This window comes from Triticum aestivum, chromosome 3B, assembly GCF_018294505.1.
Source record: "Triticum aestivum cultivar Chinese Spring chromosome 3B, IWGSC CS RefSeq v2.1, whole genome shotgun sequence".
Taxonomy (NCBI): Eukaryota; Viridiplantae; Streptophyta; class Magnoliopsida; order Poales; family Poaceae; genus Triticum; species Triticum aestivum.
In genome coordinates, this window is record NC_057801.1 from 684,839,339 (window position 1) to 684,850,713 (window position 11,375).

Sequence of the window (11,375 nt, forward strand, 5' to 3'; positions counted from 1 at the left end):
ATTCATCACAATGTAACTAGATTATTGACTCTAGTGCAAGTGGGAGACTGTTGGAAATATGCCCTAGAGGCAATAATAAAAGCATTATTATTATATTTCTTTGTTCATGATAATTGTCTTTATTCATGCTATAATTGTGTTATCCGGAAATCGTAATGCATGTGTGAATAACAGACACCAACATGTCCCTAGTAAGCCTCTAGTTGACTAGCTCGTTGATCAATAGATAGTCATGGTTTCCTGGCTATGGACATTGGATGTCATTGATAACGGGATCACATCATTAGGATAATGATGTGATGGACAAGACCCAATCCTAAACATAGCACAAGATCGTATAGTTCGTTTGCTAGAGTTTTTGCAATGTCAAAGTATCTCTTCCTTCGACCATGAGATCGTATAACTCCTGGATACCGTAGGAGTGCTTTGGGTGTATCAAACGTCACAACGTAACTGGGTGACTATAAAGGTGCACTACAGGTATCTCCGAAAGTATCTATTGTTTTATATGGATCGAGACTGGGATTTGTCACTCCGTATGACGGAGAGATATCACTGGGCCCACTCAAGTAATGCATCATCATAATGAGCTCAAAGTGACCAAGTGTTTGGTCACGGGATCATGCATTACGGTACGAGTAAAGTGACTTGCCGGTAACAAGATTGAACGAGGTATTGGGATACCGACGATCGAATCTCGGGCAAGTAACATATCGATTGACAAAGGGAATTGCATACGGGGTTGATTAAATCCTCGACATCGTGGTTCATCCGATGAGATCATCGTGGAGCATGTGGGAGCCAACATGGGTATCCAGATCCCGCTGTTGGTTATTGACCGGAGAGCGATCTCGGTGATGTCTACATGTCTCCCGAACCCGTAGGGTCTACACACTTAAGGTTCAGTTACGCTAGGGTTGTAGGGATATGTATATGCAGTAACCTGAATGTTGTTCGGAGTCCCAGATGAGATCCCGGACGTCACGAGGAGTTCCGGAATGGTCCGGAGGTAAAGATTTATATATGGAAAGTCCTGTTTCGGGCATCGGGACAAGTTTCGGGGTTATCGGTATTGTACCGGGACCACCAGAGGGGTCCCGGGGGCCCACCGGGTGGGGCCACCCATCCCCGGGGGCCACATGGGCTGTAGGGGGTGCGCCTTGGCCTGCTTGGGCCAAGGGCACCAGCCCCACATAGGCCCATGCGCCTAGGGTTCAAGGGGGCAAGAGTCCTAGGAGGGTAAGGCACCTCCTAGGTGCCTTGGGGGGGAGGGAAACCCCCCTTGGCCGCCGCACCCCCTAGGAGATTGGATCTCCTAGGGCCGGCCACCCCCCCTTGGCACCCCTATATATAGTGGGGGAGAGGAGGGACTTCATACCTTGAGTCCTTGGCCTTTGGTTGCCTCCTTCTCCCTCCCCAACACCTCCTCTATCTCCTTATTGCTTAGCGAAGCTCTGCCGGAGTACTGCAGCTCCATCAACACCACGCCGTCGTGCTGCTGCTGGTGCCATCTCCCTCAACCTCTCCTCCCTCCCTTGCTGGATCAAGAAGGAGGAGACGTGGCTGTTCCGTACGTGTGTTGAACGCGGAGGTGCCGTCCGTTCGGTGCTAGGATCTCCGGTGATTCGAATCACGTCGTGTTCGACTACATCATCCCCGTTCTTTGAACGCTTCCGCTCGCGATCTACAAGGTACGTAGATGCATCCAATGACTCGTTGCTAGATGAACTCCTAGATGATCTTGGTGAAACGAGTAGGAAATTTTTTGTTTTCTGCAACGTTACCCAACAGTGCTGACAAAACTCTAGAAGTGCAGTATTAATTATTATACCTATAATATGTACTGAGCAGGAGGCAATTGTTTTATCGAATGAAAGAGATAAACTGACGACTTTATTTTCAGGAGGTCGCTGAATGAAGATTTTCAGGTACCATGTATATGATTATAGAGCTCATATTTATAGTTGCGCTTAATATTATGAATATCATATATGTCTCATAGATGCTACTAGTGCTATGAATCCCGGCCTTCCCACGTAAGAAACCACTTCAGTATTAATTTTTATGCACCATCTTTAACTATTCAAAAAAACATAATTACCTATGAGTAATACTTTTATTATCATTGTCTCATGAAGATACTCGACTATCGCAGTTAAAAATTGCATTAAAAGCCTAAAAGTGTTAGGGATAAAAAAAACTATCCTACATTTATTAAAAAAATAACGAAGGGAAAACAAATCATTCATTACCCCTTGCGGATCAATGACCTTTAAATCTCTCACTTAAGGGAAACCTTTATTATCTATAAACCTTGCACTTGCGGGGTCCAAGAGCTCCTATAAAGAGAATTTAGTAGGTGCCAATCATCTTCACAAACAATTGCTTCGTTTGCCCTAAGGGAGCCGGAACCGAGCATTATAGGTGCCCGTATTGGCGGGTGTAGCCCTATTGGTGCCCGTATTGGCGGGTGTAGCCCTATTGGTGCCTAATGTGACGTGCGACCCATGGAAATGCTTATCTTAATGTGTAATCTATAGAGATGCATTTTTTTTTCATTTTAGAGTTCCGGGGTTGAATCTTAAACAGATCGAAGAGTTCGTCGTTATAAAGTGGAATTCTCTCAATAAATTAAAGACATGAACTATACATTTTAACAATTAATCAGTGATTAAGTGGTATGTGATTCTTTGAAGTATGAAATGTTGAGTACAAAATGCACTATCCAGAAGGGAAATGGCCGGCATCTTGCGCAGAGGATGGAGGGGAGTTGCGGTGGGAGGCGGCGTCGTGGCCAGGCGCCGAGCAATACAAGGAGGGAAATGATAACTTGAGCTCATGAGGGCTTTTGGATAAAGACAATGAAGAAAAAGACCATCGGGTCGCTGCATGCAGTCCCAGCTGTCATGGGTAAACCAACTGATCAAATAGCAAGCAAAAGTAGGGAAAACTAGTTACTCCCTCCGCACGGGGTTAGTAGTCACATTTTCAAATTTCAAAATTTTCTTGGACAAAAGTACAAGACTTGCATGCATTTTTTGAAGAAGCGAGTTACTGAAATTAATGGTGCCAGTAGGAGCCAGTAGACTTCCTTGTTGCCACCCGCATATTTGATGAACGGCGCTCATTTATTATGGGATGACGAGCGGCGGAGTATGCAAGGTGAAGAGGCCAACACGGCGATTGAGAGACTTTGTGGCATGAAATCTGATTTATTTCTCTGCCTATTTCATCAAAACTATAACCATAGCATAAATTACATGTTAAAAAAACATAAATTACGGAAGTCTTTGGCAACTCCAGATTTTTCTTAATCGTGTCTTGTACAAACCCGTTCGGAGTACAAACATAAACAGAGGCACAACATCTCAGTCCAAAAAAGTTGGGGTTAAACCAGAGTCCTCCTCCCTATTTTTGGTAGGGCAGGGGGTGTTTGTACAAAACCCGAGTCCGGCTCCAAATCCAGCTCAATCCAAGCCACGGAATCTCGATCCGACGGTTCGCACCGCAGGATCGCAAGCACGCACCCGAGGCGCCGATCCTATACAAGTCGCCCCCGGCTCTTCCTCCCGAGCCCTACCGAGGCGGCCGTGTCTCCAAATCTCCCTCGGAAAAAAAAAAGCGGCGGCTCTAAATCTCTCCGTCGTGCTAAACCCTAGCCTCAGCGCCGGCGGCCCAACCCCGCTGCCGACGCTTCGATCCCCCGCCCCCTCCCTCCCAGCGCCCCCGCCTCCACCGCGCGTCGCCGCCTCCGCCGTCGCGGAACCCGCCCTTCCTCGTCGGGGACATCTCGTTGCCGCTGTCTCCGCCCCGTGAGGTATGGTGTTGTTTTCGTCCAGCAATTAGTTGAATCCCGTTGACCTTCACAACTTGTGCCGGCGCACCATCTAGATCCGCCCCTGATTTCTGTCCACGCTTGTATATAGTCGTAATCTACTTTGGGGATTGGGCATTATTGTCGAAGAAGTAGCTATCTGGGAGTATCATAGAGTTGGTCTATTGTGGTTGACATGCTATTTACGTGGTTCATGCCGCCAGACCTTTTGTTGTTAGTGTTTATAGAGTAGATTGAATTTGTTGGCCTTCTTTTTTGTCTCTGTTCTTATTGTGGACAGAAGCCCCGCGGTGCATACTTTCTAGAATCTGCATTTGGATTTGTAGTTCGCGTGGTCAAAGAAAATTGTTCTGACTTTTATGTGGACCAATCGTCCCTTCTCTAAATCATTCTTTTAATCCTGCTACTTTTTTGTATCCATGTACTGTCTATCTTGTTTAAGCATTAATGTATACTTTTCTTTCAGCAATGGCAACGCAAGCAGGAACCTCAGCTGCTCCTCGTTTAAGTCCCCAAGTGGTAGGTTTCTTCGTGCCTCCTGTGAACAGGCTATTAAAAGCGATGAGTGCTAGTTTTGATCAACTTCTTTTTGCTGTGTAGATTTGCTCTGTATTTGTTGAGCAATATTACCACATTCTGCATGAGACACCAGACCAGGCGCATAAGTTTTATCAAGACACAAGTAGGATTGGCCGGACAGGTTCTGATGGGGTCATGGAATACGTAACAACATTGCCTGTAAGTTCCATGGAAATTTGTTGCTACAACTTGTATGGCCTTACTCTTGACTATATGCTTATTCACACCTCCTGTATTCCAACAGGAGATCAGCAAGAAAATTATGGCCATGGACTTCAGCAAATACTTGACAGAGATAGAGACTGCAGATGCAGTGTTATCCCACAATGGTGGTGTTCTCATTGTTGTTACTGGATCATTAACCATGGTTGATGACTTCTGCCAACGATTTACACAGTCGTTCTTCCTGGCGCCACAAGATGGTGGTGGCTATTTTGTTCTCAATGATATTTTTAGGTTGATAACACAAAGGAATCTAGAAAACGGAAGAACTCAGAAGGATGGGCCTGTTGCTCAATCAGGTTGGTATTTTTATTCCATTTCTTTTAAAATAACTGTAATCCCATGTTTACTCACATTTTCAACAGTAGCAGATCCTGCTCCAGCTGTGGTGGTGGAGCGTTCAACTACTGACCTTGTTGCCGATGTGGATGTTCAGAATCCCACTGTTAATGGCACAACTGTTCAAAGTAACCCGACTGCTAATGGAGCTGTTGAAAATAAGGTTGAGCCACCTGTGAAGGTGACCAAAGAGGTTCCCAAAAAGACCTCTGTTGCTGTTCCCCCATCTCCTCCTGCCCAGAAGGATAACCCTCCTCCAGCTCAGAAGGATATTCCAAAAAAGACCCCTGTTGCTGCTTCTCCCCCTCCTCCTTCTTCAGCTCAGAAGGATGTCACTAAGAAGACTTATGCATCAATTGTGAGTTATCATTTTATCTTTTATTTGTCAGTAGGCTTTTACTGCCATGTTCATAATGTAATTCCGAAGTGATGGAATTATTGCTTTTATGAATTGATTGAGGTTCCTTTAGCCTTTGTGTACTTCCTTTAGGTTCTTTCTAATTACTGATCCGCAGGTGAAAGTCATGAAGGAGGGCCCACCAACTCCAGTTGTCAAACCTAAGCCATCTCCTAAACCTGCGACCAAGCCTCCGACCAAGGCTGTTGAAGGTTCAGAAAAATCTTCTGTAAAGCCTTCACAGGCTGCTGAAGCCACGCCAGCTGGCACGAGTGTTGCCAAGAATAAAACTTCTCATGATGGTTGGTTATGACTTTGACTTGGTATAAATATGCAGTCATTTTGGCGTTCATAGCTGTGATCATTATTATACCCTGCAGAACAAGGCTTTTCGATTTTCATCAAGGGTTTGCCTTACAATTCGACTGTCCCAATGGTTGAAGAGGAGTTTAAGAAATTTGGTACAATCAAGCCAGACGGCATCCAAGTTAGGAACAACAAGGTTAGTTGTAACAGTTTGTTTTGGCTCCAGCTGGTGCTATTTGTCTGACATTCTTGCTTTAATTGCTTCAGATTGATCAGTACTGCTTTGGCTTTGTTGAATTTGAATCCCAGCAATCTATGCAAGCAGCAATTCAGGTATGCCTATACCTGACAAATTATCTTTTTTACAATATTTGTGGAGACCATGTAATAATTTTATCTTACTATGATGCAGGCATCTCCACTTTATATTGGCGACACTGAAGTGGGCATTGAGCAGAAACGAACCAGTACGAGAGGTAAGCAACCTTCCTGATTTTCTAGTTTGTTACTTTACCAATGCTACTCTTAATTTAATTTCTATGCATCTTGGTTTCCTGAGCATGTAGAAAATGTGTGTTGTATAAATCTTTGTACTCCCTCTGATCCATATTACTTGTCGTTCAAACAGATATCTAGACGTATTTCAGTGCTGTTTGAGCCATAAGTACTCCCTCTGTTCCTAAATATGTCTTTTTAGAGATTCCAATACGAGCTACATACAGATGTATATAGATGTATTTTAGAGTGTAGATTCACTCATTTTTCACCGTATGTAGTCCATATTGGAATCTCTAAAAAGACTTATATTTAGGATCGGAGGGAGTAACTGTTCTTTATGGCACCAAGTAGCAATGTTGTGCTGCTCTACTAATGTCCTTTCTTTTTGCTAGTATTAGTCTTAATCAATCTATGCTGATTATATATATAGAAGAAAAAGAAAGCCTGTTGTTGGAATGCTTCCCATTAGTTTCTTAGAGGTTCTTTCGTTTATTTTCAAGATGTTGTGTGGTTAATTTTGTTAGCTGAATGCAGCATCCGTGATGAGATATAGATTAACTTGAACTATTTCTGCAGTTGTGAATGGTGTTGTCATGAATGCTGGCGGAGGTGGTCGTTTCCAATATGGGAGGGGTCACCGTGGTGATAACTTCAGAGGACGGGGAGGTGGCTACATGAATAGTGCGAGCTACCGTGGCGGCGATAACTTCAACAGGAGGGACGACGGTGAAGACTTCAGCAGGAGGGACGACGGCGACAACTTCAACAGGAGGAACGACGGCGGAGAAAACTTCAACCGGAGGAACGACTTCCGAAACCGGAACGAGTTTTCAGGCCGCGGGCGAGGGCCGCACCAGGGGAATGGCTATCAGCACCACAACGGGAACGGCTTCCACCAGCCACGGCCCTTCCAGAACGAGAACGGGAACGGGAGGTATGCCCGTGTCAACAACGGCCCTAAGCAGACACCGGTTGCTGCTGCATAGAGGTGCTCCCAGGGGAACCCGGTTTAGGCGAGCTTAAGAATAGGAGATCATTTTTTGGAACTGGTTACGAGTTTAGCGCTGGTCGTTTGGTGGTGTAAGGTGAATTTGGCTGGTAAACGTCAATTGGTTGGCTGTGTTTGCGAAAATTGAACCGGAACTCTGGTGGTCTTGAATGTGGAAGCGAAGTTCTGTTCTGTCATTAATATTTGCCTGCTTTTTCATGTTGCTATTTTTTTCCTTTTCACACTTTGCTGTTGCCGTTATCGTTTGGATTGAAATAGTACATTGATCTTGGATGTGGAATTGCTGCACTAATGTGGCGTTTCTACCTTCGATTCACCGTTTCAGACTAACAGGGAGGCTCTCCCCGGTTCCGTTATCATAATGAAACCACAGTTCACACATCTCCTCACGTAGGAAGTTCAGAAAGCAGGAAAATAAGTAAAGTACTAGACTGAAAAGAAATACTCTGAGCACACCGGAACAGAAGAAGGCAGCAACACACGGTATAATAAGAGCAGTCTGTTAATGTCCGCATGCTCCTAAAATAATGTGGCGACTAATTAAACTAGAAAACATGTCACCAAGATAGAAATTTTGTACAATAGTAAAAGGGAGACCATCTCTTGGTTTCTCTCTCACATACTATGTGACATTGCTGAAAGAGTACTGACAAAAACCCTAAGGATCAGTTTCATAAGAGCAGTCTCCAACCATCTAGTAAATAAGTTAAGCAATTGCGCAATGCAAATGGCAACCCAACATAGTCAAGAATTTATGTGACTGACAGAATTCAGTAATACCCTTTCCAAATGTTCAAAACCATGTCCAACCTATACAAAGTCTGACACTTCAATCCCACCCAAATGTTCTACTCCCTCCGTCCGGAAAAACTTGTCCCAAACTTGTCTCTCAAATGAATGTATCTAGCACTAATTTGGTGCTAGATACATCAATTTGAGAGACAAGTTTTTTTGGACGGAGGGAGTACATACTACTCCCTCTGTACGATAATATAGAAGCGGTTTTATATTATGAGACAGAGGGAGTACCACTTTGTGCCATTTTTGTCACTTCTACTCACAACAAAGTTGTTAAATATGATTTTGTCCATGGGCATTCCATTATTATTAAATCTGAAAAATATGAGTTTAAAATTTCCCTTTTTTGGTTTTGCGAAAAGGCCAAAAACCATTTATCAAGTAGCACAAACCCTTATAAAAACACCCTTATAGAAATTAAAAAAATACATTCAAATGATTGGGGGTGCCGAAGTCTTCTTCCTCCTGCATTCAAAGTCTTCTAAAAAAATGTTTCTTACAAGTGTTTCTCAAACATATACTGTATATGTTAGGACACAGATTGTAACGTGAGATGACTTGAGGGGGTGTAAATGCAAAAATGGGCTCATGGTTTTTTTCATACTCGATTTATGGAGTTTTCTTTAGAAATGAATTAATGTTGTTTTCAATTTTTTTATGCCAAATTGAATAAAGTCTCTGCAAAAAACCAAAAAAAGTCACCGTAATGGTTTTATCTTAAAAAAAGAGGGTTTTAATTGAGGAAAAAGTTTAAAATAAACCTTGAAGTTGTAGATGAAAGCTAAATCAAACCCTGAACTTTGAATCCCTAAAATTGACACTCTGAACTTGTAATCCTGGTCTATTTTGAACCCTAGACCTGTTTGGCGCACTGGGAAGAATACAATCCCGGCCGGGATTCCAGCTACTCTCGCGGACAAGAATTTGGGCCGGCCCACATAACACAACAAGAATTCGTGAGGTTTAAAAAATGTTCGCACATTTATAAAATTGTTCAAAAGTTAAAAACAAGTCGAAAGAAGGCGACTGCCCACTGGCCAGGCTCTCTGACCGAGCTGGCTGGCTGCCCACTGGAAGGCAAAGCAGAGCAAAGCAACGGCTCTCTGCCGACTAGCCGTTGCCCTTGGCGCCGCGCCCCCAACGGCCATCTCCCCCGCGCCGCGCGGCATAAAACCCGTCCACCCCTCTCCTCCACTCCCCACCCCTCATCCCCACTCCCGATCCAGCCCACCAAGCAAGAAAACCTCCCTCGATCCGACCACGAGCACGAGGCAACTCCCGCTGGCTGCGATGGCGTCCGGCAAGGTGCACACGCACAAGGCGTTCCTCCTCTGCAACTACGCGCTGCTGGGCGCGGCCTCCAGCTGCATCTTCCTCACGCTCTCCCTCCGCCTGCTGCCCTCCCCGTGCGGCCTGCTCCTCATCTTCCTCCACGCCCTCACCGCCGTCTTCTCCGCCGCGGGCTGCTCCGGCTCCTTCACGGCCGGCCCGGCCAACCCGGCGCCCTGGCACACCGCGCACACGGCGGGCGCCGCGCTCACCGCCATCTTCCAGGGCGCCGTCGCGCTCCTCGCATTCACCCGCACCGCCGACTTCCTCGCCGAGCTCCAGTCCTACGTCCGCGACGACGACGGCGCCGTCATCCTCAAGATGGTCGGCGGGCTCGGCACCGCCATTTTCGTCCTCGAGTGGGCCGCCCTCGCGCTCGCCTTCTCCCTGCGCCTCGACGACGCCGAGGACGACGACGGCCAGGACGACCTCCGCCGCGCCAAGAACTGGGCCGACGCCTACCATGTCTGAGCGGCGAGCCTCCGCGCTCCGTGCACCTTCGCCCGCTGGAGCGGGCGAGCGGCGCCTCCATCCAAGATGTGTCGATTTGGTGTTGTTGCTGTCGCTATTCTTTTGTGCTAGTAGTACTGTGTGTACCGTGATGATCTCAGATTCTTTTGTACTATGATATGATGTCAAGGCAAATGTATATTGCTTTTGACCCCATTTAATCGAAGAAATATATTTATATTGCTTTGGATTTGGGTACTTGGTTGCAAGTGCATGATTTATGCAGTGAATTCAGTACTACAACCTGGGAAAACTGGTGTCAGAGTTCTTGCTGGAACCAAACAGGTGTCCCCCTGGCTCGCTTTGTCTGGTCTGTCTTGAGTGCGAGTGAGCCGGAGCTGGGCAGCTCTATTGGTGTTGGTGTGTGGATGCTAGGGTGTAACCTGATTAGGCCATTCAGAAATATCTTCGATGCTATGGTGCCGCCGTGGCAGCAAGCAGCGGGCGATCGAGACCCAGCTACTGACTGATATTGCGCAACTAGGGACAGATAGGTGGATTGGATTATGTGTCTCGCTGACTTCAGTGCTCCACTTTTTTTCTGTGTGTTTTGCTCGGTTGGCCCCCTTGGAGCATCATCCCTTTTGGATTTTTCTTCGAGGTAAATGCACCATGGTCCTTGAATTTGCCACGGCCGATTACCTCTTTTTTTGTGTGACATGGCTGATCACTTTGGTGTCTGTAGTTGTAGCATACAGAAAAATGGTAAAACTGGCAGACCTGAGGGGGTCAAATACTAAATTTATACTCATCTAAACCCTCTAAAAAAATTCCTACACACTTTTTGCTTAGGCTGGGGGGCCACAACACCTCCAGGAGCACACATAGCTCCGCCACTGCCTGCAGGCAATACATGTGTTCGATCCGACAAACGCGGGTTATCCCACTCCAATGAACGATGTTTCATGACTGTTCCGGCTATGTCCGTAACAAAATATATTACACTAAAAATGTTCATGTATTTTTTATTTTAAAAAATTCATGTCATTTAATATATTTAAAGAAATGCTCACGATCATAATAAAATATTCATGTAGTATATGAAGGTGTTCATCCTTTAAGAATTATTTTACGTTTGCTTTTCAAAGTGTTCACATGTTTTAATAAAGTTTATGTGCTTTCTAAACAACATATATTATTGTAAACTAAAATAAAGATAAAACTATGTATGGAAAAAAAATATGAGCCCCGTATGCCCTCAGACTTCAGATCCTCAAATGAATAATATTTAAATTATTCAAGTGTTTATAATATATAAATATTTTTATAATTATATGGATGTGTTTTATAATAACACATGTTTTTAAATAATGAGAATTTATTTTATTTATTTTATTTTTCCTTGTTTTATTTATAACATATGTTTTTAGAATATCATAACATTTTTATAATTTATAATTATTATAAAATTAATGTTTCCTACCACCCAGGGGTAGTTAACCTCATGTGAGTTTTGTATGTTTTATGTAGTATATTTTAAAACCGAGAGTGTGTATGTGCAGTATGTAGTATATAAAAAATACCCGGGTAGTATATATACTACTTTTTAGATA

General features: G+C 44.5%; 2 protein-coding genes across 3 annotated transcripts; both read left to right on the top strand.

Moving 5' to 3' along the window:
* Positions 1-3,582: 3,582 nt before the first annotated feature.
* Positions 3,583-7,365, top strand: LOC123071720 (nuclear transport factor 2). Of its 2 annotated transcripts, none has more exons than XM_044495306.1 (10): positions 3,583-3,817; positions 4,302-4,354; positions 4,436-4,573; positions 4,659-4,935; positions 5,008-5,333; positions 5,491-5,674; positions 5,753-5,874; positions 5,946-6,011; positions 6,091-6,154; positions 6,753-7,365. In XM_044495306.1, exons 2-10 carry the CDS (start codon positions 4,304-4,306, stop codon positions 7,160-7,162), a joined length of 1,638 nt encoding a protein of 545 aa, XP_044351241.1. In that variant the 5' UTR covers positions 3,583-3,817; positions 4,302-4,303; the 3' UTR covers positions 7,163-7,365. The 2 variants fall into 2 exon arrangements, with proteins under 2 accessions (XP_044351241.1, XP_044351240.1); XM_044495305.1 differs by having other exon boundaries at positions 3,584-3,817; positions 5,002-5,333.
* Positions 7,366-9,167: 1,802 nt separating this feature from the next.
* LOC123066062 (uncharacterized) lies at positions 9,168-10,002 on the top strand. Its single transcript, XM_044489222.1, has one exon. It carries the CDS (start codon positions 9,274-9,276, stop codon positions 9,781-9,783), a length of 510 nt encoding a protein of 169 aa, XP_044345157.1. The 5' UTR covers positions 9,168-9,273; the 3' UTR covers positions 9,784-10,002.
* Positions 10,003-11,375: the final 1,373 nt, after the last annotated feature.

What these genes read in the sequence shown, in the direction of transcription:
- LOC123071720 (XM_044495305.1), top strand. Translation starts at nt 4,304, where the DNA reads ATGGCAACGCAAGCAGGAACCTCAGCTGCTCCTCGTTTAAGTCCCCAA. An exon ending in GAATAAAACTTCTCATGATG is followed by an intron (nt 5,675 to 5,752) that starts GTTGGTTATGAC and finishes TATACCCTGCAG; the next exon opens with AACAAGGCTTTTCGATTTTC. An exon ending in TCCAAGTTAGGAACAACAAG is followed by an intron (nt 5,875 to 5,945) that starts GTTAGTTGTAAC and finishes TAATTGCTTCAG; the next exon opens with ATTGATCAGTACTGCTTTGG.
- LOC123066062 (XM_044489222.1), top strand. Translation starts at nt 9,274, where the DNA reads ATGGCGTCCGGCAAGGTGCACACGCACAAGGCGTTCCTCCTCTGCAAC.